Below are 25,553 nucleotides of genomic sequence, written 5' to 3' on the forward strand. Positions count from 1 at the left end.
CCTCTCCCTCTCATTCCATGGTCCCACAGCCCCAGGCCACACTGAAAGCATGTCGATCCAGGAGAACATATCATCCCTGCAGCTTTGGTCATGGGTCTCTAAGTCCCAAAGAGACTTAGCAAAGTCCATCCTGATTGGGGCTCCAGGAGGTAAGAAGGGGAGACAGAAGCCATGGAACATAGGAGGAAAATGAGGGTGGAAACTAGGAGCCAGGGTGGAGGGTATAAATGATCCACATCAGCCACCGGCTAGGTGGGTTTTAGAGAGGAACATACGTTCTTCAGAGCCTCCTGTGTGTTAAATTATGGACCCTGGCCTGGGTCTTTTCCAGGCCCTATAGGCAGGCTGGAGCTGCAGCCTGTAAGCCACAGGGCACTCCCGTGGTTCCTGGACTCTGGCCCCTGGCATACAGGGCTTCCAGTGGAACAGGAGACACTGGTGACATTTTAACCAGTCTGCAGAACTGATCCCCAGCCCAGCTGGGCTTCATGCCTCTGACAACCCAACAGTGTGGAGCAGACCCACAGAGAGGGAGACCCAGAGAGGTGTGCAGTGGCATGGAAGGTGCGGCTGGAATGGGGGGCGCCTCTGAACTGGGCTGGGTCAAGCTACAGGGACCTCTGTGTCTGTAGCAACTTTGAGAAGCCTGGGGAGACTCAGGATGGGAAGGGGAAGCCAGCCAGTAGCCAGGGGTTGGAAGGGAGAAAACAGAGACCTTCGGAGCAGGAACTGGGTGATTCTGGGTCTGCATAGGGTGAGGCTGCTGGGGACTAGATATCAAGGGGTGGTGGGGTTGAGGGGCATCAGTAGCTGCAGGTTGGGGGGTCCTGGGTTGTGCGGGGTCAGTATAACTGAGTGGTCAAGAACTTGGGCTAGAGTTAATCAGACCTAGATTTGAATCCTAGCTGATCCATACTTAGAAGCTGTATGATATTGGACCATTTATTTCATCTTTCTCAGCCTCTGTTTCTTTATCCATAAAATTGGATAATTATAGAACATTTAACAGTACCTGCTTTATAGGATCCTTGTGACGTAATAAGATAATATATGCATGATGCCCAGCTCATAAGAAGGGAAGGAATAGAGGGTATGCTGAGAGACGAAGGCATGGGGAGGAAGGGCAGGTGACATGCAGTCCCTGAGCCCCCTTCTACCACAGGGCCAGCAGGGTATCTGCGGCGGGCCAGTGTGGCCCAACTGACCCAGGAGCTGGGCACTGCCTTCTTCCAGCAGCAGCAGCTGCCAGCTGCTATGGCAGACACCTTCCTGGAACACCTCTGCCTACTGGACATCGACTCGGAGCCCGTGGCTGCTCGCAGTACCAGCATCATTGCCACCATCGGTAAACACTCTCATCCCCCTGCAGCCTCACAGGGCCTATTGGTGTTTCTTGAGGTGCTTCTTCATCTTTTGTCTCCTTTGAGACTTCTCCATGTTTGACACAGTCATTCATTCAACAAAAATTTGTTGAACATATAGTAGACAAGATTTTGGGCCCTGGGAGTAGATCAGTGAAAAAAACAGACAAAAATCCCTACCGTTGGGGAGCTGACAGTCTAGCTGAGTGTGACAATAAATAGTAAGCACTATAAATTATTTAAAATAAATAAATTATTTATTCCATTAGAAAGTGAGGCCGGGCGTGGTGGCTCATGCCTGTAATCGCAGCATTTTGGGAGGCCAAGGTGGGCAGATCACCTGAGGTCAGGAGCTCGAGACTAGCCTGGCCAACATGGAGAAACCCCATCTCTACTAAAAATACAAAATTAGCCAGGCATGGTGGTGCATGCCTGCAATCCCAGCTACTCAGGAGGCTGAGGCAGGAGAATCACTTGAACCCAGGAGGCGGAGGCTGTAGTGAGCAGAGATCGCACCATTGCATTCCAGCCTGGGCAACAAGAGAAAAACTCCATCTCAAAAAAAAAAAAAAAAAAAAAAGTGAGCTAGGCTCAGTGGCTCATGCCTGTAATCCCAGCACTTTAGGAGGCCAAGGTTGGCAGATGCTTGAGTCCAGGAGTTTGAGACCAGTCTGGGCAAATGGCAAAACCCATCTCTACAAAAAATACAAAAATTAGTTGAGTGTGGTGGTGCATGCCTGTAGTCCCAGCTACTCAAGAGGCTGAGGCGGGAGGATCACTTAAGCCCAGGAGGTCAAGGCTGGAGTGAGTCATGATTGAGCCACTGTACTCCAGCCTAGGTGACAGATGAGACCCAAGAAACAAAGAGAGAAAGAGAAAGAAAGAGAGAAAGAGAAAGAAAGAGAGAAAGGGAAAGAAAGAAGAAAGAAAGAAAGAAAGAAAGAAAGAAAGAAAGAAAGAAAGAAAGAAAGAAAGAGAAAGAAAGAAAGGAAGGAATGAAGGAAGGAGGAAGGAAGGAAGGAAGGAAGGCAGGCAGGCAGGCAGGCAGGCAAGCAGGCAAGAAAGAAAGAAGAAGAAAGAAAGAAAGAAAGAAAGAAAGAAAGAAAGAAAGAAAGAAAGAAAGAAAGAAAGAAAGAAAGAAAGAGTACGTTGGCCGGGTGCAGTGGCTCACGCCTATAATCCCAGCACTTTGGGAGGCTGAGGCAGGTGGATCACCTGAGGTCAGGGGTCTGAGACCAGCCTGGCTAACATGGTGAAACTCTGTTTCTACTAAAAATACAAAAAATTAGCCAGGCATGGTGGCATGTGCCTGTAATCCCAGCTACACGGGAGGCTGAGGCAGGGGAACCGCTTGAACCCGGGAGACAGAGATTGCAGTGAGCCAAGATCACGCCATTGCACTCCAGTTTGGGCAACAAGAGCGAAACTCTGTCTTTTTAAAAAAAAAAAAAAAAAAAAAAAAAGCCGGGCGCCATGACTCCCGCCTGTAATCCCAGCACTTTGGGAGGCCGAGGCGGGCGGATCACCTGAGGTCAGGAGTTCGAGACCAGCCTCAACATGGAAAAACCCCATCTGTACTAAAAATACAAAAAATTAGCCGGGTGTGGTGGTGCATGCTTGCAATCCCAGCTACTCGGGTGGCTGAGGCAGGAGAATTGCTTGAACCTGGGAGGCAGAGGTTGCAGTGAGCTGAGATCGTGCCATTGCACTCCAGCCTGGGCAATAAGAGCGAAACTCCATCTCAAAAAAAAAGTCCAGTTACGGTGTTTCATGCCTGTAATCCCAGCACTTTGGGAGGCCGAGGCAGAGCGATCACGAGGTCAAGAGATCAAGACCATCCTGGCCAACATGGTGAAACTCCGTCTCTACTAAAAATATAAAACTTAGCTGGGCGTGGTGGCACATGCCTGTAGTCCCAGCTGCTTGGAAGGCTGAGGCAGGAGAATCACTTGAACTTGAAGTCAGGGAGCAGAGATCGCGCCACTGTCCTCCAGCCTGGTGACAGAGCGAGATTCCGTCTAAAAAAGAAAAAAAAGAAAAAAAAAAAAAAAGAAAAGAAAGAAAAAGTGAAAGTTTTAAGTGCTATGGGGAAAGAAATCAAGTATGGTAAGGGCATTGGGGTACAAGGGTGAAGACAGGTTGCAGCCCTAAATAGAGAGGTCAGGTACCCATTATTGAGAAAATGAGACCTAAGGGAAGACTTGAAGGAGATGAGAGAATTAGCCATGCAGAGATCTGGGGGAAGAGAATTCCAGGAAGAAGGATCAGTCAGTGCTAAGGCCTAAGTCAAGGAGGTTAGAAGAGCTAGAAACCATCAAGGGGGAAGAGCGGCAGACATGAAGAGACTGTGTGCGGACAGGAAGATCAGGTGGGGCTTTGTAGGCCATTTTTAGAATTTGAGTTGCGTTTTCCTCCGAGTGAAATGAGAAACTGCTGCAGGGTTTTGAGCAGGGGAATGACAAGCTCTTATTTATGTTTTAATACAACCTCCCCTCCCCTGCTGCTGTACTGAAAATAGATGGGGGGTGGGGGGAAGGGTGCCCCTGCAGTATTTCTGGCTCAGACCAGTTGGCGGCAGTGAGGTGGTGAGAAGTGGTCAGATTCTGAATGTATTTTGCAGGTAGAGCTGACAGGATTTGCTAATTGATTGGATATGGGGTAAGGAGTTAGGGTGAGAAAGAAAGGAATCAAAGGTGGCAGGTGACTCTGAGGTTTTTGCCATGAGGAACTGGAACGATGCATTAGCCACTGAGCAGGAAAGACTGTGGTGGAAGGGGCTGAGGTGAGAGCAGACGTTTGCTTGGGACATGTTGAGTCTGAGATGCATATTAGCCATCCAAATGTGATAGAGGGGGCAGTCAGGTACACAACTCTGGGTTTGGGAGAAAAGTCTGGATTGGAGAGATATTTGGGAGTTGGCTACATATAGACGGCATCTCAAGCCATGAGACTAGTTGAGATCACCAAAGGAGTGTAGGTGAAATGACAGAGAAAAGAACAGGGTATCTAATGTTAAGGGGAGGAACAAGGAAAGGAGACTGGGAAAGAGCAGCTAGTGAGATAGGAGTCAGCCAAGAGAGGGTGCTGCCCTGGAGGTCAGGTGAAGACAGTGTGCCAAAGAAGGATGTATGTTCAGGCTGCTGACGGGCCAATAGAGGAGGACTGAGCATTGAGCATTACAATGAGCAACAACACAGAGGTTCTTGGTGACCTTGACAAGAACAGATGCAGTGGAGAGATTGAGGCCAACGCCTGAGTGGGGTGGGTTCAAGGGAGAATAGGGGAGGCGAACTGGAGGCAGCAAGTACAGATAACTCTTACAATGAGTTTTGCTGCAAGAGAGAGCAAAAACTGGGACTGAGGGGAAACCAGGGGATTAAGAGAATTTTTTTTTTAATGATGAAAGAAATAACAGTAGGTTTACATGCTGATGGGGATGATCCAGTAAAAAAGGAAAACATGGCTGGGCACGGTGACTCACACCTGTAACCCCAGCATTTTGGGAGGGAGAGGCGGGTGGATCATCTGAGGTCAAGAGTTCAAGACCAGCCTGGCCAGCATGGTGAAACCCCTTCTCTACTAAAAATACAAAAAAATTAGCCAGGCATGGTGGTGCATGCCTGTAATCCCAGCTACTCAGGAGGCTGAGGCAGGATAATCGCTTGAACTGGGGAGGCAGAGGTTGCAGTGAGCTGAGATGGTGCCATTGCACTCCAGCCTGGGCAACAAGAGTGAAACTCCCTCCGTCTCAAAAAAAAAAAAAAAAGAAAGAAAGAAAAAGAAGGCCGGGCGCGATGGCTCACGCTTGTAATCCCAGCACTTTGGGAGGCCGAGGCGGGTGGATCACGAGGTTAGGAGATCGAGACCACGGTGAAACCCCGTCTCTACTAAAAATACAAAAAATTAGCCGGGCGTGGTGGCGGGCGCCTGTAGTCCCAGCTACTCGGAGAGGCTGAGGCAGGAGAATGGCGTGAACCCGGGAGGCGGAGCTTGCAGTGAGCCGAGATCGCGCCACTGCACTCCAGCCCGGGTGACAGAGCGAGACTCCGTCTCAAAAAAAAAAAAAAAAAAAAAAAAAAAAGAAAGAAAAAGAAAAGGAAAACATAGGTGTCACAGAGGACCACAGAATGGCTTAATTTATGTCCTTGAGCAGGTGAGAAGGAGGAGACCTAGTGCACAAGTGGAAAGACAGATAGGGACCAGAGAATGAGCCAACCTGCTCTCAGCTAGCAGCTGCCCCATAGCAGCGCAGGCATGGGATAGAACTCAGCTCTTCTCAGTCCATTGAGGCCTCCTAGGTCTAAAAGCCCGCACCCAAACGCCCTCACCTGGCTCCCAGCCCCTGCCCTACACCCCATACCCTGGGGTAGCCGGGCAAGCAACATTTACATACATCACATGCCCACACAGAGATCTCAGGCCTGGCAGAGGGCACTCCCCTCCGACTTCCACAGTGCTGCCTCCCCAAGGGGATGGATGTTGGCTGGGGAGGGAAGGGGAGTCTGTGATCTGTGAGCAGGGGTTGCATCAGGGAATAAAGGTCAGGTAACAGGACGCCTGTGGCGTGGGGCGTTCTGAGAGTGGTAATGGTTCGGTTTGGTTGCCTCTCATTTCTGGGGGAATGTTGTCTGAACGTGAACCTTTGGTTCTAGGGCCGGCATCTCGCTCGGTGGAGCGCCTCAAGGAGATGATCAAGGCCGGGATGAACATTGCGCGACTCAACTTCTCCCATGGCTCCCACGAGGTGCGGGACGGGCCTCCCGGCAGTGGGTGGGGCAGGAGGATGCCTCGAGGTCCTGGCCACCTTCCCCTGAAACCCTCGCTCCGCTCCCTCCCCCAGTACCACGCTGAGTCCATCGCCAACATCCGGAAGGCGGTGGAGAGCTTTGCAGCTTCCCCGCTCAGTTACCGGCCCGTGGCCATCGCCCTGGACACCAAGGGACCGGAGATCCGCACTGGGATCCCGCAGGGGGTGAGCAATGGGGCTGGGATTCGCCCGGCCGGGGCCGGAAAGGCGGCGCCCGTAGGGCTGGGCCCAGGCGTGGGCAGGGGCCGGTCCCGGACTCCGGGGCGCAGAACTCACATCTCCTCTGGCTCCGTCCCTAGGGTCCAGAGTCGGAAGTGGAGCTGGTGAAGGGCTCCCAGGTGCTGGTGACTGTGGACCCCGCGTTCCGGACGCGGGGGAACGCGAACACCGTGTGGGTGGACTACCCCAATATTGTCCGGGTCGTGCCGGTGGGGGGCCACATCTACATTGACGACGGGCTCATCTCCCTAGTGGTCCAGAAAATCGGTGCGGACGCGCCTCCCGCCCTGACCACATCCGTGCACTGGGCACATTCCCTTCTCCTTGGCTCCCCCATCAGCCCTCAGAGCGACCACACCTTCCCCTGGCCACGCGTTTTTGCCAGCCCGTCCCAGGAGTCCCCAGCGTGTAGACTCCGCGCTCACCCTGGGTTTGGGCTGGACTAAGGGTGGGTCGTTTCTTCCACGGACGCCCATCTGTGCCTCTTCCGGGCGAAGCCCAGAACAAGGGCGGAGAGACGAGAAGGACATGGTTCCTGACCTCTTGGGGGTCCAAGCCCCAGCGTCCTCTCTGCTGTAACTGTGCCCCGTCCTCACCCCTGACCGCAGCTGGCTCTCTCCATGTCCGCAGGCCCAGAGGGACTGGTGACCCAAGTGGAGAACGGCGGCGTCCTGGGCAGCCGGAAGGGCGTGAACTTGCCAGGGGCCCAGGTGGACTTGCCCGGGCTGTCCGAGCAGGACGTCCGAGACCTGCGCTTCGGGGTGGAGCATGGCGTGGACATCGTCTTTGCCTCCTTTGTGCGGAAAGCCAGCGACGTGGCTGCCGTCAGGGCTGCTCTGGGTCCGGAAGGACACGGCATCAAGATCATCAGCAAAATTGAGAACCACGAAGGCGTGAAGAGGTGAGGCTTGGGCTCTGTTCCCCTTCGGCCCTGTCGCTGTTCCCCATCACCTTTCTTCTCCCGCCTGCCTCTGCCTTGATTCTCCCAACCTCTCAGGTTTGATGAAATCCTGGAGGTGAGCGACGGCATCATGGTGGCACGGGGGGACCTAGGCATCGAGATCCCAGCAGAGAAGGTTTTCCTGGCTCAGAAGATGATGATTGGGCGCTGCAACTTGGCGGGCAAGCCTGTTGTCTGTGCTACACAGGTCTGGAGTGAGCCCTTGAGGTTCGGCACTCTGTGGGTTTTAGGGACACCTGTGGGTGAATACCCACACTGTAGGGGTTTGCTTTGTTTTGTTTTGTTTTTTGAGACGGAGTCTCACTCCATCATCCAGGCTGGAGTGCAGCGCGCAATCTCCGCTCACTGCAACCTCTGCCTCTTGAGTTCAAGCAATTCTCCTGCCTCAGCCTCCCAAGTAGCTGGGATTACAGGTGACTGCCACCATGCCAGGCTACTTTTTGTATTTTTAGTAGAGACGGGTTTTCACCATGTTGGCCAGACTGGTCTCGAACTCCTGACCTCAGGTGATCTACTCGCTTCGGCCTCCCAAAGTGCTGGGATTACAGGTGTGAGCCACTGCGCCCAGCCCACACTGTAGGTTTATAGCACATTTTGCTGATAAGTGTTTGATCCTTAAACGACAAAGTTAGATATACTTTGACCCCTATTTTCCGGGTTTGTGACTGTGACCCTGGATTTTGGGACACTCTGAGAGTGTGGGTGTCAGAGAAGTAGCTTGGGCAGGGTCCCCAGTCACAGTGTGACTCCTACAACTTTGACGTCCATGCTGTCCCCCAGATGCTGGAGAGCATGATTACCAAGCCCCGGCCAACGAGGGCAGAGACAAGTGATGTGGCCAACGCTGTGCTGGATGGGGCTGACTGCATCATGCTGTCAGGGGAGACTGCCAAGGGCAACTTCCCTGTGGAAGCCGTGAAGATGCAGCATGCGGTAGGAGCTCAGAATGAAAAGCAAATGGGCCAGGGAACCAAATCCCTTCCAAATCCCAGTGCCCCTTCCCAGCCTAACATTCTGGCACCTGCAGATCGCCCGGGAGGCAGAGGCCGCAGTGTATCACCGGCAGCTGTTTGAGGAGCTACGTCGGGCAGCGCCACTAAGCCGTGATCCCACTGAGGTCACCGCCATTGGCGCAGTGGAGGCTGCCTTCAAGTGCTGTGCTGCTGCCATCATTGTGCTGACCACAACTGGCCGGTGAGGGGGATACTGGGAATGTCCAGATGGAGCTTTGTGTCAGGGGCAGGCTGGGATGGGCCCCAGGCCTGGGTTTAGTCTGGTCACCAGGGGTGAAGAGTGTCCACCTGAGACAAGAGGAGAGGCAGCAATGACAGCTGGAGGCCAGGAGAGACAGAATGCCAGTGAGCTTCTGGGGGCTGGAAGGGGACAGCGGCATCACTGGGCACATTGGCTTCAAGGCCATTTGGGCTCCTGGGGCTCAGAGGCAAGTCCATTCGGCCCACAGAGCCTACCAATGCTGAGGTATTGCAGAAGGGTCCAGTAGGTCTGAGTTTAAGTCTTTACTCAGAATTGTAGCTCTATTAGCCTGCTCTCTTTCCTCATGAACAGGACAAGGTAACGATTTGTTCTTCATGGGGTTGCGAGGATTAACAGGCAATATTAAGTACTAGATAGTACTTAATATCTATATAGTAAATTAAGCACATAATGCACTTTCTCAAAAGGGTTTTATACTCTTGTGTTTTTTTTTTTCTTGTTTTTTTTTTTTTTTTCTTTTGAGAATGGCATCTCGCTCTGTTGCTCAGGCTGGAGTACAACGGCGCAATCTCGGCTCACCACAACCTTCACCTCCCAGGTTCAAGTGATTCTCCTGCCTCAGCCTTCCGAGTAGCTGGGATTACAGGCGCATGCCACCACGCCCGGCTAATTTTTTGTATTTTTAGTAGAGACAGGGTTTCGTCACGTTAGCCAGGCTGGTCTCAAACTCCTGACCTCAGGTGATCCACCCTCCTTGGCCTCCCAAAGTGCTGGGATTATAGGCATGAGCCACTGTGCCTGGCCAGCTTTTATATTTCTTAAAGAGATTTCTCCTTATTATCTTATTTGATATATCTGTATTATCTCATATCTTCCTTGTGTGGTAGGGAGGGCAGGCATTCTTTTTTTTTTTTTTTAATACAGAGATGGGGTCTCACTATGTTGCCTAGGCTGGTCTTCAGCTCCTGGGCTCAAATAATTCTCCCATCTCGGCCTCCCAAAATGCTGGGATTACAGGCATGAGCCACCGCGCCCGGCCTGGGAGGCAGGCATTCTTACACTCATTTTACAGGTGAGAACACCAAGGCCCAGAGAAGTATGATGACTTACCCAGGGTCACACAGCTTGTTAGTGACACCTGGAACTAGAACCCAGACTCTCCTTTCCTGGTTCACCATTCTCTCGCTGTTCTGGGCTGACCTTCTCTGCCTCCTCCAGCTCAGCCCAGCTTCTGTCTCGGTACCGACCTCGGGCAGCAGTCATTGCTGTCACCCGCTCTGCCCAGGCTGCCCGCCAGGTCCACTTATGCCGAGGAGTCTTCCCCTTGCTTTACCGTGAACCTCCAGAAGCCATCTGGGCAGATGATGTAGATCGCCGGGTGCAATTTGGCATTGAAAGTGGTGAGCTACCTAGACCTTCCCCGCCACTCCTACCATTTGTATCAGAAGTCCCCCAACCCAGCTTCCCATACCCACTCAAAGGGCCCTGCCTCTCTCCTGTGGTCCCAGGTTTTCCCTGTGAGAGTCACTAAGACTGAGATATCAGTCTGGCATATCACAAATACCTCTTCCATCAGCATAGCCACACAGGCAGACGGCCGTGCTACTTAGCAACACACTCTGTCCTAGCCCAAGGATACTCCTGCACCTTTTTTTTTTTTTTGATAGAGAGTCTCGCTCTGTTGCCAGGCTGGAGTGCAATGGCGCGATCTCGGCTCACTGCAACCTCTGCCTCCTGGGTTCAAGTGATTCTCCTGCCTCAGCCTCCCAAGTAACTGGGACTACGGGCGTGCGCCACCACACCCGGATAATTTTTGTATTTTTAGTAGAGATGGTGTTTCACCATGTTGGCCAGGATGGTCTCAATGTCTTGACCTCGTGATCCGCCCGCCTCGGACTCCCAAAGTGCTAGGATTACAGGCGTCAGCCACTGTGCCGGCATCTCTTACACCTTTAATATAATGCAGTGGTCACATTCCCTGCGTGCCACCCGTGAGACATACTTCACTGCCTCATTCCCTACAGGGTGGCCTTGATGTGGTAAAAGGTGGTGGCTGGTTCTTGTTACAGGGCTGGCCTGGTCCCTCAATGACTAATTTTCTTTCTTTCTTTCTTTTCTTCTTTTATTATTATTATTATTATTGAGATGGAGTCTTGCTCTGTCGCCCAGGCTGGAATGCAGTGGCGTGATCTCTGCTCACTGCAACCTCTACCTCCTGAGTTCAAGCGATTCTCCTGCCTCAGCCTCCTGGGTAGCTGGGATTACAGGCATGTGCCACCACACCCAGCTAATTTTTGTATTTTTAGTAGAGACAAAGTTTCACCATGTTGACCAGGCTGGTCTCAAACTCCAGACCTCAGGTGATCCGCCTGCCTCGGCTTCCCAAAGTGTGGGATTACAGGTGTGAGCCACCACACCTGTCCGATGATTTGTTTTCTTTCCCTCCCCCAGGAAAGCTCCGTGGCTTCCTCCGTGTTGGAGACCTGGTGATTGTGGTGACAGGCTGGCGACCTGGCTCCGGCTACACCAACATCATGCGGGTGCTGAGCATATCCTGAGACGCCCCTCCCTCCTCTGACCCAGCCTACCCCTGTACCCCATTCCTTCCTCTCCAGTCTACGTTCTCCAGCCCACACCCCTCCAAAACCCTACCTTTAAGTCCTCTCTTCTCTATTCCTGACCCTCTATTCCTACCTGAGGCCTGAGACTATATCTGTCATCTAGTCCCATTCGAGGTTGCCCCTTCCCCGTCTCCAGTTCACATTGGTCCTGAAAGTCTGTGTCCAATTATGCGCTGGCCACCCAACAGCACCAACTGTACATTCCCTGCATCCAATCTGCTCAGCAGGCCCTAAGATGCCTTGAGTCTTTAATCCCAGTTTGGCTGGTTAATTCCATAACCCCAGGCATCCCATCCCTTGGGGTGGGGGAGAGGGGAGACAGGGCAATCTTGTCCACAGTCTCCCATTCTCATATGTGGCCCTCATGATAATCTGGGCATCTCGTGCCAGGGCAGGCTACCCCTTCATGGTGACTAACAGTTACATGAAAGTCCACACTTTTGGGAAAACTGGGTGGGATGGATGCTGGGGAGAAGTGAAGGCTGGGCAGCTGATTTTGTCACTGTCTTCACAACCTCTGTGCTGGGCTTGTAGACCACTGTCCTGGCTGCTCTCATCCCTGCCTGATACCCTGCTTGGTCAAATCCCCGGCTGCTTCCTTCTGCACCCAGAAATTCCTTCCCACTCACTTTGTTCCCACACACAAACCAAGAGCCAAAAATGAGTGTGTCTATTTTATATTTAAACCCAGCTGTTTGGAAGTAATTATAAAACTTCTCCCACACACCAAGAACCCCAGAACTCCCCACCCAGAAGGAAAGGAGACTTAGGGTCCCGGCCCCACAGTCTTTAATGCTGTAGAGTAGGCGAGGGGACAGGCAGAGTGAGTGTGGTAAAGGACTACTCTTGTCCCTGAGAAGGCAGAGGTGCTGGCTGGCCTGCCCTTCCCCAGGCTTGGATACCTTGGGCCTTTCCCTTACTCCTGCACCAACAGCAAACTCAGAAGGAAAAAACAAAACAAAACTCTAAAAGTAAACACGGTACTTCTCCTTCTCTCATGTGGCTCCTCCTGCCCCTACCTGGGAGAAGGTTCAAGTATTGCACTGATGAGTTTGGGCAAGGACCACAGAGGCTGGCATGGAGAGGCCCTGCCTCCTCCTACTCCTCCTGTCTCCTTACCTGAAAAGGAGGGGAGGGATGGATAAAGGAATGGGTAACCAAAATGAATTGGTAGCACATAAAGTTAATAAATGAATAAATACAATTAAATAAATGAATAAATAAACAAGCAAAGAAAAAAATATCACACAAGGATTCAGCCATTTGCCCCTCCACCAGGGGGGATTTAGGCTCGCATATTAATAAGGAGGTGCCAACTACCCCTTAACTTTTAGGGGGTCACGACTGGGGCAGAGGGTACAGGGAAGAGACAGCTCCCAGTTTACAAAAAGATGGTCTACCACAGGACAGAGACTGCAGGGAACTTAGAAGTGTGTTCCCACTCAGAGGATAGACACGGAGTGTCCACAGGTGGCAGTGAGTGGGTAAAAGTGGATACCCACACTCAGGACCCAAGACTTCTGCTGGCAGCAATGGGGGCGCAGGTGATTGGCAGTGCCTGGCTATGCTACAGGAACAGGAAGATAACCAGACCAGGCAGAACCTGCAGGATCATCGGCAGGGAAACAGAGACATCTAGTTACTTGGCAGGGATGGTGGTGGCAAGTACTTGTGCTTAGTAAAGGTGGGGTCATGGGCCTGGGCCTGCACCTGGTAGGACCATAGCCAGGGGAATATCCTTGTCAGAGGGTTTCGAGTCACTTCTACTTGGCAGTGGAGACATACAGCCCCTGGCATATTACCTTGAACATGGTAGCTGCTCAGTACACATGATGAACGGGTGAATGGATTATGATGGGACAAACTACAGGATTCTTGAGCTGAGGACACAGAGACCGTCTTCATGGCAGTATGCGGAATGTCCGCACAGGGTCGACATTTCCATGGGACAATGTTTCAGGTCCCCACGGCCTTCCCCAAGAGGCATCTGCCCTTGGGTACATACTACTGCACCCCAAGAACTAAGGCTGGATGTACTCAAAGGTTTTACATGTTGGCAGAAAGCTGGAGACCCCGGGGTGTGGCTGGCTCAGGCACTGGTGGCCTGGGGGGCTGGGCTGTCCTTGGAGGTTTGGCCAGGAGCCCTGAGGGAGGCAGCCGCTCACTTCCTGATCCCTTACGCCCAGGAGAGCCATCCCCTGTTGCCCGCTGAGGCAGAGAGGGTTGGGAGGCTGAGAGTGGGCGGCCCCGAGGTCCTAGCCGCCGTCCACCTCCTCCTGGAGGGGGACCCAGCAGGGAGACCTGGGAGTGCCCTGCCCGGGATAGGCTGGCGTGCAGGGTTCGGGCAGGTGGGGCGGGCAGGCGGGAGGTGGATGCCCATGGGCCAGCTCGGACAGGCACCAGAGGGGAGGCTGGAGAGCCTGCTGAGCGCCAAGCAGAGCGAGCAAGGAGGGTGGCTGAAGAGTCAGGGGAGAGGGGCAGAGGGCCCCGCTGGTGAGTCAGGGCAATGGCCACATTGGAGGTCACAGCAGCTGCCTGAAGGGGCGCATGTACCAGTGGCTCCCACAGTACTGGCTTTCCACTAAGCCGAGCTCCTGTGCTCGGGGCCAGACCCCGAAGACCCCGAGCCATGTCTCTGTCATGTTGCACCAAGTGTTGCTCCATGATGCCACAACTGCTGCCTGGACTTGGCTCGGAGCGCTTCTGCTGCAGTATGGAATTCTTGCCTAGAAGTTGTCCCAGGAGGGAGAAGTTAAGGATAGGGAAGGAATCCAAGATGGAGGTTGGATATCAAAGAGTATGAGAGTATCAGGATGGGGTGGGGTTGAGGGTAGGGAATGGGAGTCAGTAGTATGGCAATGGGTCTATGGGGGTTGAGATGGGGGTTGGAGGAAGAGGGTATGTATCAGAGACAGCGAGGGTCAGGGGACTGGTACTCAGGGGAAGAGGACTCAGGACATGGGGACTTGGGATGCTATCTCTCCTGGGTAGGACATGCTGAGGGATAGGGACAGTGGGCCACAGTGTTGAAAGGCCTGTTAGGGAGCATTTGTTGGGACCGAATGGATTGGGATATGACCCTGGAGCCCTAAAGCCTGGGCTCCTTGCTTTGGAGGTGGGGTGAAAGCACAGTCTGGACCCAGAGCAGATGGAGTGGACAGGTCTCACCGATGCGGCGCAGCCGATCCATGGCCACAGTCTCAAAGGCCCGGCGCATCATGGGGAACTCCTCGAGCACAGCATTGAAATGGTCCACACTGAGTGAGTAGAGGCGGCAGTAGGTGTCAGCCCGAACACTGGCTGTGCGCCGGCCCCTAGTTAGCAGGCAGATCTCTGTAGAAATTGGGAGGAAGCTTCAGAACCCCTGTCCTTGCCCCCAGAACTCCTCTCGCTGAGCCTGCAGCAGTGGACCCAACTTTCTTTTTTTTTTTTTTTTTTTTTTGAGACGGAGTCTCACTCTGTCACCCAGGCTGGAGTGCAGTGGCGCGATCTCGGCTCACTGCAAGCTCCGCCTCCCGGGTTCACGCCATTCTCCTGCCTCAGCCTCTCCAAGTAGCTGGGACTACAGGTGCCCGCCACCACGCCCGGCTAATTTTTTGTATTTTTAGTAGAGACGGGGTTTCACCATGGTCTCGATCTCCTGACCTCGTGATCCGCCCCCCTCGGCCTCCCAAAGTGCTGGGATTACAAGTGTGAGCCACCGTGCAGTAGACTCAACTTTCTAAGGCTCCTCCCTAGACTTGGGAGAAACCATTGATTACCTATTACCTCCCTGCCCCAGGGTCCCTAAACACCCCAAGCATTGTCTTTCTCCACACCCCCACAATTACTGGATTATTGCTCCCTGTCCTTCTTACTCTCTCCATATGAAGGCTGACGACCAGGCAGGTCTTGCTGGCCCTAAATTCCCAGTGATTCCGCTCCACTTTAACTCCCACCTCTCCCCGACTGCTCAATCCCAAGAGGTAGACCTGGGCAACTCAGTGTACCCACCCCTCCCACCCACTTGAATAAACATTGAGGAGAAAAGCAGTATCAAAGAGCAAAGTGCAACGTGATGGGGGTAGTGGGTGGTTTGGGGACTGAGAGATTATATGAGCCTCAGGTCACTTTGGGCAGTGGAAGGCTGAACTGCCCCTACTGCCACAGGCTGGGTCCCTGAATCACACCACCAGGCAGCTCCATAAAGCTCATGCTCCAGGACAGCTCTGCTTCACTCCTGCCTTTCCCTCATCTCATAGGATCCTTGGATTTCACTGCCTAAGGGTTCTAAAAGGCCCTCTGGCCCAGTAGTTTGCAACCTGGCTGTGCATTAGAATCTCCTGAGAAGCTTTAAAAACTATAGAGCTCAGGCCGGGCGCAGTGATTCATGCCTGTAATCCCAGCACTTTGGGAGGCCGAGGCGGGCGGATCACGAGGTCAGGAGATCGAGACCATCCTGGCTAACACGGTGAAACCCCATCTCTACTAAAAATACAAAAAATTAGCCGGGTGTGGTGGTGGGCGCCGGTGGTCCCAGCTACTCGAGAATCTGAGGCAGAAGAATGGTGTGAACCCAGGAGGCAGAGCTTGCAGTGAGCCGAGATCACGCCACTGCACTCCAGCCTGGGCAACAGAGTGAGACTCCACCTCAAAAAACAAACAAACAAACAAAAACTATACAGCTCCAGACCCCAGCCCAGAGATTCTCACTGAGAAGGCCTGGGAAGGGGCTGGAGCTCTGTGATTCTGCAGCGTACCGAGGCAGGGACCCTGAGCCCGGGAGCAGTTGCCCTCTCCACTGTCTGCTCGTGACCCTGCCACCCTCCCTGAGGCCTGCTGACCCCCAAAGTAGGATCCATCGGTGAGGCATGTGTCCCGGGCGCCGCGGGCCAGCACACTGAGCAGCCCATGCTGGATGAAGTACATCTTCCTTCCCACGGAGCCCTCACGCACCACGAGGTCCCCCGGCTGGAAGACCTCAAAGCGCAGCTTGGTGAGAACTGCAGTGACGAAGCTGGGGTCAGCGTGGGCAAACAGCGGCATGTGGGCCACTAGGCCCCGACAGGTGAAGTTAATGATCTCCTGGATAGGGGAGGGGTCTGTCAGGCAGGCTGTGCCCCCTGACCTGAGATGATCCCACCGAGCTCATTCACTTCCAGAAACCCCACCCCTGGGGTCATGTTCTGCCAAAGGATGGGGATGCATCAGTGGGCCTGGGGCCATCCCTAAGCTCCTGCCTTCAGATCTTTCCCATGAGCCCTTGCAGGACCATCCCCCGAAAACAGAGATCCCTATAGTCCCTCCTCATGTATACTTCACCCTTAAAGGGCCTTCAAGAAAGACCCTAGCCCCTGAAAGCCCCCAAATACCTGGCCTCCCATGGGGCCCTCTGCAGGCCTCATTCCCTATAGGAGCACCTGCTGACCAACAGCCCCTACCAACAGACAGCACTCCAGGTCCCTGAAGAGCCCCCCTTCCAGGCCCAACCCAGCCCCACCTCCCGAAGCGGCTCGCTCAGCTCGCCCAGGATGCTTTCCTCGTCGAACATCTTGCCCTGGTAGCGGTGCTCATAGTACTCGTGGATGCGTTGCCGCGTGTCTGCTGGCAGCTTGTGGAAGGACATGTACTGCTCCACCTGCTTGTACTGGAGGGCCAGCCCATTGCCAGGGGCAAGAGGACACAGGGAGAGATTTGGGGCCGGAACAGTGGGGTGTGTGTGTGGAAGGTCAGAGACACAGGTCAAACTCAAAGGGGTGAAACGTGGAACCAGACATGGATACACAGGGCCACAGAGGAATATGGATAATGATGGATACCGGGAAGACACAGAGCACAGTCATAGGAAAACCCAGGTGTGGACAGCAGAGGGGCCAAGCACGGGCATAGGTTCAAACAAGGAAAAGGTACATGCAGAGGCAGGGAACAAATGGACACAGGGCAGGAAAGGAAACAGAGATGCAACAGGGGCACACATCAGAATGGGCCTCAAGTCAGGCTACCCAGTCTTCAACACCCCTCCATGCCACACCTCCCTCTCCTGTCCCTGCTGACCTTCTCCTGGTACTGACGCCGGGAAGAGTCCAGGGACTGGATGAGTGCCGTGGCGTGGCCGATGAACATGGCGTAGCATGTGGCACCCACAATCATGCTGAGCATGGTGAGCCAGACGTCGGGCATGCCTACAGGTGCCTGCTGCCCATAGCCAATGCACAGCATGTGGCTCATGGCCTTGAACAGGGCATGGGAATACTGGCGGCCCCACGAGTGGTTCTGGGGGGCAGAGTGTATTGCAGAGCTGGGCATGGGCCCCTCGGAGCCTCATTCTCTGCCTGCTCCTTTTCCTCTTTTGGTCTTTCTGTCTGCCCCCTTCTACTGCAGGCCTTCCTCTTGGCAGGCACTTAAGTTTGGTTCTGGGGGCCCTGAGGCAAAAGGGTCCTCTATTGCAATTGGGGGGCCTCAGCTTCCAGCTAGGTACCCTTCCTTGCCTGCTCCCTCCAACACACGAGCACTTCTTCTGGGTCTCCATCCCCTTTCCTCCCTCCTCCCCACCTCCTCACTCCTATTTTCTGTCGTGATCATCTCCCATCTCCTGCTCCCTGTGGCCATCCCTGCTACTCAGGCAGAAGAGCCCTAAGAAGGCCCAGGAAAGGCAGAGCTGTGGGGACTTCTCACCACCATGTGGTTGATGGAGACCCAGCAGTCGGGAGGGAAGTCCTGCAGCATGGGCACCAGGAACTGCAGACAGCCATCCCAGTGACATAGCAGCAGCATCATCCCAATGAGGTTGAAGATGCGAACCACAGCACTGGCCAGGTCATAGGTCATGTGAAAGATCTGAGGAGTCCGAGGAGGAGCTGCTGTGGACAGGAACCCCTCCCTGCTTGTCCTCCACCATTCCCAGCCTGGCAAATTCTCTCTCTGAACTACTCCCTAGCCCCAGCCCCCATTAACTACAAAATACAACTATTATTCATTTGTGTGGAGTTTTGTGGCACACATGTATAGCTAATGCAAAGCAGTTTCTTTTTTTTTTTTTGAGACGGAGTCTCGCTCTGTTGCCCAGGCTGGAGTGCAGTGGCGCAATCTCGGCTCACTGCAAGCTCCGCCTCCCAGGTTCACGCCATTCTCCTGCCTCAGCCTCTCCGAGTAGCTGGGACTACAGGCGCCCGCCACCACGCTGGGCTAATTTTTTGTATTTTTAGTAGAGACGGGGTTTCACCATGGTCTCGATCTCCTGACCTCGTGATCCGCCCGCCTCGGCCTCCCAAAGTGCTGGGATTACAAGCGTGAGCCACCGCGCCCGGCCAAAGCAGTTTCTTATTTCTCTCATCTTATAGATAGGAAAGCTGAGGTCAGTCATGTGCCCAGAACCACATAGTAAGTGTCACAGCAGAGAATCAAACAAATCTATTGCACAAGCTGCCCAGGTGTAGCCTAGAAAAGAGAGAGGGCATTTCACAATGTAATGTCTCCAGGGCATATGTGTAAGAATTAATCCAGCAGCCCTCTCCTTTCCAGTCATAATAATATATAATAGTGGCTTCACTGAGAACTTAGTATGTCCTAGACACTTTTCTAAGTGATTTACATGTATTAGTTCCTTTAATCCTAACAGTTTTATCACAGGTAAGTGTATTTAACACTCTCATTTTATAGAACAGAAAACCAAGTCTCCTATAGTAAACAATAAAACTGGGATCTGACCAAAGACAATGAGACTGCAGAGCCCACAGTCTGAACCACTAAACTCTGCTGCTCTGAAGCTGAAGCTCCAGCTTCTTCCACACCTCATCCTCCACCCAGCATCCAGCTAACTCTAAAGTGTGTCCGGCAGCTGTGCTCCACCCTCCTGTGCCACCATCTTCACCCCAGGCCCCATCCCCTGAACCCTCATTCTGTTCCTGCTTCTCTCCCACCAATTTTGGAGAGAGCTCACGCACGGAAGCCCCACCCATCTTCCCCACACTATAAGGTCACCAGGAGCCCCACCCATAGCATCTTCCTAGAGAAGTCCACCAGCCACCCCGCCCCCTTCTCCCCCAACACCCCCCACCCACTCCCCCACCTGCCACCTCCCCGCCCCACCTCCTCCCACTGGTGTATGTAGCGGATGAGGCGGGAGAGGCGGAGCAGCCGCAGCAGGCTTAGGATCTTGGTGAAGCGAACGATACGTAGGGCCCGTGCCGTTTTGTAGACCTCAGCGTCCAACCGTGGTTCCAGCTCCACCACCAGGAAGATGTAATCCACGGGGATAGAAGAGATGAGGTCAACCACGAACCAGGTGCGCAGGTAGCGCGTGCGGATGGCCCTCGGTGCTAGCAGGATCTCAGCACCCTCCTCCACCACGATGCCCGTTCGGAAGTTGAGCACCAGATCCAGTAGGAAGAAAGTATCAGACAATACGTTGAAGACGATCCAAGGCGGGGAGTTCTCCTCCTTGAAGAAGGTGATGCCCACAGGCAGGACAATGAGGTTCCCCACCATCAGCAGCAGCATGATCAGGTCCCAGTAAAACCTAAGGTGGGAGTGAGATGAGGAGTAAGATCATGAGGATATTTCACCAGCCACTAGACTGACAGAAGATAGGCTGACATGGCCAAGAATGGGCAAAGATACACAATAACAGAATGACTGTTTACAGCTGCTGGGAGTATAAGTTGGGACCACCATTTGGGAAAATAGTTCAGCATTATCTAGTGAAGTTAAACATTTGCATTCCCTGCAACTCAGCAATTCCATTCCTAGGTATAGACACATCCAAGGGAAACATGCGCTCCAGGAGATACACGTAGGAATGTTTACAGCAGCATTAAATTTGAGAACAACACACATGTCCTTGTGTAGAAAAATGTAGATAGATAAGTAGATAAATACACTATTTATGGGCTGGCATACCATACAGCTGTGAAATTACCCAACTACAGCTACATTCAGCCCTATGGATGAATTTCACAAATGCAATGTTGAGCAAAAGAAGCAAGAAACAGCCTGGACAACATAGTGAGACCTCATCTCAACAACAAATAAAAAAAATTAGCCAGGCGTGGTGGTGTGCACCTAAAGTCCCAGCTACTCAGGAGGCTGAGCTGCACTCCAGCCTGACTGACAGAGTGAGACCCTGTCTCAAAAGAAAAGCTATGGCTCACGCCTATAATCCCAGCGCTTTGGGAGGCCAAAGTGGGATCACTTGAGTCCAGGAGTTCAAGACCAGCCTGGGCAACATAGTAAGAGCCTATCTCTACAAAAAATTAAAAATTTGGCCAGGCCCGGTGGCTCATGCCTGTAATCCCAACACTTTGGGAGGCCGAGGCTGGCAGATCACCTGAGGTCAGGAGTTTGAGACCAATCTGGCCAATATGGCAAAACCTCGTCTCTACTAAAAGTACAAAAATTAGCTGGGCCTGGTGGCGAGAGCCTGTAATCCCAGCTACTCAGGAGGCTGAGGCAGGAGAATGGCATGAACCCGGGAGGCAGAGGTTGCAGTGAGCCAAGATCGCACCACTGCTCTCCAACCTGGGTGACAACAGTGAGACTCTGTCTCAAAAAAAGAAAAAAAAAAAAGAAGCCCAGGTGCGGTGGCTCACGCCTGTAATCCCAGCACTTTGGGAGGCCAAGATGGGCAGATCACAAGGTCAAGAGATCGAGACGATCCTGGCCAACATGGTGAAACCCTGTCTCTACGAAAAATATAAAAATTAGCTGGGTGTGGTGGCGCACACCGGTAGTCCCAGCTACTCGGGAGGCTGAGGCAGGAGAATCACTTGAACCTGGGAGGCGGAGGCTGCAGTGAGCAGAGATCGCGCCACTGCACTCCAGCCTGGGTGACAGAGTGAGACCCCATCTCAAAAAAAAAAAAATTAAAAATTAGCCAGGGGCTGGGTGTGGTGGCTCATATCTGTAATCCCAGCACTTTGGGAGGCCAAGGTGGGCGGATCATTGAGGTCAGGAGTTCGAGACTAGCCTGACCAACATGGAGAAACCCCATCTCTACTAAAAATACAAAATTAGCTGGGCATGGTGGCACATGCCTGTGATCCCAGCTACTTGGGAGGCTGAGGCAGGAGAATTGCTTGAACCCAGGAGGTGGAGGTTACCATGAGCTGAGATTGCGCCATTACACTCCAGCCTGGGCAACAAGAGTGAAACTCTGTCTCAAAAAAAAAAAAAAAAAAAAAAAAGCCAGGCGCGGTGGCTCACGCCTGTAATCCCAGTAGCTTGGGAGACCAAGGTGGGCAGATCACAAGGTCAGGAGATCAAGACCATCCTGGCTAACATGGTGAAACCCCGTCTCTACTAAAAAAATACAAAAAATTAGCCGGGCATGGTGGTGGGCGCCTGTAGTCCCAGCTACTCGGGAGGCTGAGGAAGGAGAATGGCATGAACCCGGGAGGCAGAGCTTGCAGTGAGCAGAGATTGTGCCACTGCACTCCAGCCTGGGCAACGGAGTGAGACTCCGTCTCAAAAAAAAAAAAAAAATTAGCCAGGTGTGGTGGTGCACACCTGTAATCCCAATCCCAGATATTCAGGAGGCCAAGGCAGGAGAATTGCTTGAACCTGTGAGTGAAGGTTGCCATGAGCCAAAACTGCTCCACCACCCTCTAGACTGGGCGAGAGTGAGACTCTGTCTCAATAAATAAATAAAAATTTGCTGGTGTGGTGGCTCATGCCTGTAATCTCAGCACTTTGGGAGGCTGAGGTGGGTGGATCACGAGGTCAAGAGTCCGAGACCAGCCTGGACAAAATGGTGAAACCCCACGTCTACTAAAAATACAAAAATTAGCCAGGCGTGGTGGCATGTGCCTGTAATCTCAGCTACTCAGGAGGCTGATGCAGGAGAATCGCTTGAACCCAGGAGGAGGAGGTTGCAGTGAGCCAAAATTGTGCCATTGCACTCCAGCCTGGGGGACAGAGCGAGACTCCTTCTCAAAATAAATAAACAAATATAAAAATATAAAAATAAATAAATAAATAAAATTACTCTTCCATATACATACATATCCCTACTATATATCATTTACCTCACCATTGCTAAATATTTTTATGGTTAAAAAAAAAAAGCTAAAGTACCCTGTGCTAATCTCACAGCATTGTTGAAAACATTTACATGGAGACAATAGATATGACAGTGTGGTACAGGCACTAGTTGGTGTTATGACTCACTCACTCTTTATTCCTAGATTTCTGAAAAGGCTGCTGCTTCTCCCATCTCCAGCTCTCTGCCCATTCCAGTCTAGGACATCATGCCCTCCCCAGCCTTCTCCACCCCATTCCTCTTCTCCAACACAGTTGGACCCAAGGATCCTGTTCCTCTGCTGAGGTTTGCTCATCCATGTCCCAGGGTGGGGTGGTCTATCCTGCCTTCCTCTGAATTGAGCTTTCCAGGGATGACCTTCCCCCTCCACAGAACCTCCAACAGGGCTGCACACACAGAGAAGCTCCACAGGAGATCATGAAGCAGCAGGGCTTGAGTTCTGCATACCTTTCCTCCTCTGGCCTCCCTGTGTCCACTGGGACTCTGGCTGAGCACAGGCAGAGGCATGGGCAGGGGCGAGTGACACTGCTGTGGCAGACACCGTGGAAAGAAGAGGTCAAGAGGGAACTGTGTGAAGCCCTCATTCAGAGAATGTCACAGGAAAATCTCAGGGACTCAGTTACCTATGGTGGTTTTAATTCTAGGACACACCTAATCCCAGTGTCAACTCAGGAGCTAGCCCCTTCTGACTCAGACTGCAAAATCAATTTTCAGCCCTGAAAGAAACTTCCTCAAGTCCGGGCCTCTGGGAAGCCCCTTAGACTGTATGTTTTCAGTAAAACCTCCGCCATTCTTCTTTTCTCTCCTGGGCTGCTGAGGAGGAATCCTGTATTGTGAGACACTAAGAGAGGGGAGGGAAAGAGGGTTCGCCTAGCCATGAAAGCATCTTCACAGCCTGACTCACAGGTGGGTCACAAGCCTGGCTGGTGATGTAGTACAGAGAATGGAGAAGCACAATCAGACGGATATCAGGCTTCTGGGGATCCGTCTGCGAGTGAACTGAGGGAAGAGAGCGAGATCCACAGGAGACTAGAAAAGGTGCACTGGCTGGGTGGGAACGAGGCAGCAAAGACAGGAGTGAAAGGAACAATGGGAGGAAGAGGGACATAGAGAGAGTGTGTATATATGTGGATTCAAGATAATGTCTGGGTCTATAACTATATTTCCAGGCTCCAGATTCACACCTCTTCCTCTCTGCTTCTTTAGTTCCCCAGGTTAGGTGCTTTGCACACATCCCTGCCTCATCCAAGAGCTGTCCTTCATTTCCCCCAAGGACAGGGCTGCTGTCCTCCCCTAGCGACCTTGATGTAGAGGTACAGCCTGACGGAGACTGTGAAATGGCCCCACCCCCACCCTCTGTCCCTTCTCTGGGAGTCACCTGGGTGGTGGTCCTGCCCGTTTTGCCGCCTCAGTCACTCTGAGTCTTGGCCCCGCCCCGCCGCCTCCGCCTTCAGCACTAGGAACAGCGACCAGAGCTGAGGTCTGGACCCCCGACCCCTTCAGCGTCCCTATTTTTCCTGATAATCTGTCATGCTGAACTAGGCAGGTGCTAAGGAGCGGGTGTGGGGATGGGAGATGGCGGAACTCGGCTTCTCCCTCAGACTGGCCCCGATACTTAGAATATAATTTCCTAGATCTCCAGCAAGCAGGACTGGAGGAGCTAGGGGTCCCAAACTCCGGTAGTTCCTGTGGTCCGGATGGGGTCCCGGGTTCCTGAAAGAGGAAATCCAGGTCTCTGGAGATCCCCTGATGTCTGCTTGCCCCTTCTGGTGCCCCCAGCCTGTCAAGGCACGGAGGACCTCCGGCAGGGGATACCCGCCCAGGAATTCCCAGGCTAGACTGGGGGAAGTGACTCTCCCGCCCCACCAAGGGACCCCGGGCTGGAAATGAAGTGACCGTGGAGGGTGGGGCGGGCCGGGTCCCGGTGTCGCTGCCCGCGAGGGTGGGATTGATGTACGCTGCCCTCCCGGCCAAGCCCCCAATACCGGAAGTCGCTGTAGGGGTGGATGATCCAGGCCCCCGCTGACTTCACCCGCTCCTGCTCGATTTCCACTGCTTTGTGGCTGCCGAACACCCGAAGGGAGAACTTGTTGACCGTAGGCTGGAGCAGCGTCCCAAGGTGCCTCCTCTTAGGCTCAGGCCCAGATTTGGGGATCGGACCTGAGGCCGCGGTCGCAGGCGGGGGAGCAACGGGAGGCACCGCCTCCAGCCCAGGGGTCGTCCCTTCGCTGGCCCCCGCCGCGGGCCGCTGCTCCGCCTCCATGGCGCCCACCCCGCTTACACGTTCGGCCTCCTAGAGCCCTCTGTGGCCATCAGGTACCCCCAACCCCTCCAGAGCAAGAGTCGGCGCAGCCCCGCGGGCTCTAGCGGAGGCGTCGTAGGCTCGGAACCGCCGGCGCCCGGGGCGGAGGGGGTGTGTGCTAGACCTGCGGGAGGCGGGCGGGCTGCGCGGCGCCCCCTGGCGAGGGCCGCGCGAAGACCGGGCGGGGCTGGGACGCCGGGATCCTGGAGGAACTCCGAGAGGGGCGTGGCTTAGCAAAGAAGGCGGGGAGCGCAGCCTGAGCCAGGGAGAGGGCGCGGCCTAGCGTTGGCCTTTCATCCACTGAGAGCCAGGGAGGAGGAGCCCCCTGCAGTGGCGGGAAAATTGGACGCGGGTTTGTAGCTTGAGGGACTTAGGAGGGAGAGGGATTGGGGACCAATGGAAGAAGTGGAAATGGCTTTTGGGATTCTTCTCCACTCTTGCCCAGGGACTTCTGTCCTGCTTCTGTCTTCTCTCAACACTCTCCTAGGCATATTTTTGTCTTTTGGTCTCCTCCGAACTGCTTCCCCTAGTATTTAATTTCCTAATTCATTCTGTCAGCCTTCACCAAGTGCAACTCTGCCTGTCATCGAGTGGATGCTGAGGAAACAAAGATGAATACAAAAGTCCTAGTCTTAGCATCTCCATGTAGTAATGGAAAACAACACAAAACAAAACAAAAACAAAGGCCTAGCCATAAAGCCACTGCTCATCTGTGCCCAAGGACAGACAGGTAAATTGCAGTGCTATGCGAAGTACTATAAATTCCTAAATATCTCAAATCCTTCCCTTCATCTCCAATTCTTATTGCCACTGCCTCATTTCAAGCCTTCAGCATTTTTTTCACCTAAATTACTTTGGAAACCTCTAAAAGAGTCTTCAACGTCTTCCAGGCCAATTCTTCTTCCATTCCCTGCCAGTTACCTTCCTAAAATCCAACTATGGCTATGTCACTTGCTTGAAGTCCATCAAGCTTTCCCATCTTCTACAGAGGTACATTTAAGCTCCTTAGCATGGTGTACTAGGCCCAAAAAATTTGGACCTAGTTTCAACAGT

At 53.2% G+C, this 25,553-nt stretch overlaps 2 protein-coding genes across 6 annotated transcripts; one reads left to right on the plus strand and one right to left on the minus strand.

The window, feature by feature from the left end:
* The first annotated feature begins 13 nt into the window (after positions 1-13).
* PKLR (pyruvate kinase L/R) lies at positions 14-12,177 on the plus strand. 3 transcript variants are annotated; one of them, XM_030824315.1, is made up of 12 exons: positions 50-149; positions 475-564; positions 1,163-1,345; positions 6,014-6,105; positions 6,202-6,333; positions 6,468-6,654; positions 7,018-7,288; positions 7,385-7,535; positions 8,129-8,281; positions 8,376-8,542; positions 9,782-9,963; positions 11,015-12,177. In XM_030824315.1, exons 1-12 carry the CDS (start codon positions 50-52, stop codon positions 11,119-11,121), a joined length of 1,815 nt encoding a protein of 604 aa, XP_030680175.1. In that variant the 3' UTR covers positions 11,122-12,177. The 3 variants fall into 3 exon arrangements, with proteins under 3 accessions (XP_030680176.1, XP_030680175.1, XP_030680177.1); XM_030824316.1 differs by lacking the exon at positions 475-564 and having other exon boundaries at positions 14-149; XM_030824317.1 differs by lacking the exon at positions 50-149 and having other exon boundaries at positions 446-564.
* Positions 11,846-24,624, minus strand: HCN3 (hyperpolarization activated cyclic nucleotide gated potassium channel 3). 3 transcript variants are annotated; one of them, XR_004032639.1, is made up of 9 exons: positions 24,184-24,624; positions 19,252-19,681; positions 17,839-18,000; positions 17,218-17,436; positions 16,664-16,810; positions 16,008-16,248; positions 14,353-14,517; positions 12,987-13,910; positions 11,846-12,303 (listed from the first exon to the last, which is right to left on the minus strand). XR_004032639.1 is itself a non-coding variant. In XM_030824314.1 (8 exons), the coding sequence occupies exons 1-8, from the start codon at positions 24,459-24,461 to the stop codon at positions 13,231-13,233; spliced, it is 2,322 nt and encodes a 773-aa protein (XP_030680174.1). In that variant the 5' UTR covers positions 24,462-24,624; the 3' UTR covers positions 11,957-13,230. The 3 variants fall into 3 exon arrangements, 1 of the variants encoding a protein (XP_030680174.1); XR_004032638.1 differs by having other exon boundaries at positions 11,846-12,787; XM_030824314.1 differs by having other exon boundaries at positions 11,957-13,910.
* Between the last annotated feature and the right edge of the window lie 929 nt (positions 24,625-25,553).

The sequence above is a fragment of the Nomascus leucogenys genome, chromosome 12 (assembly GCF_006542625.1).
Source record: "Nomascus leucogenys isolate Asia chromosome 12, Asia_NLE_v1, whole genome shotgun sequence".
In the NCBI taxonomy this organism is placed as follows: Eukaryota; Metazoa; Chordata; class Mammalia; order Primates; family Hylobatidae; genus Nomascus; species Nomascus leucogenys.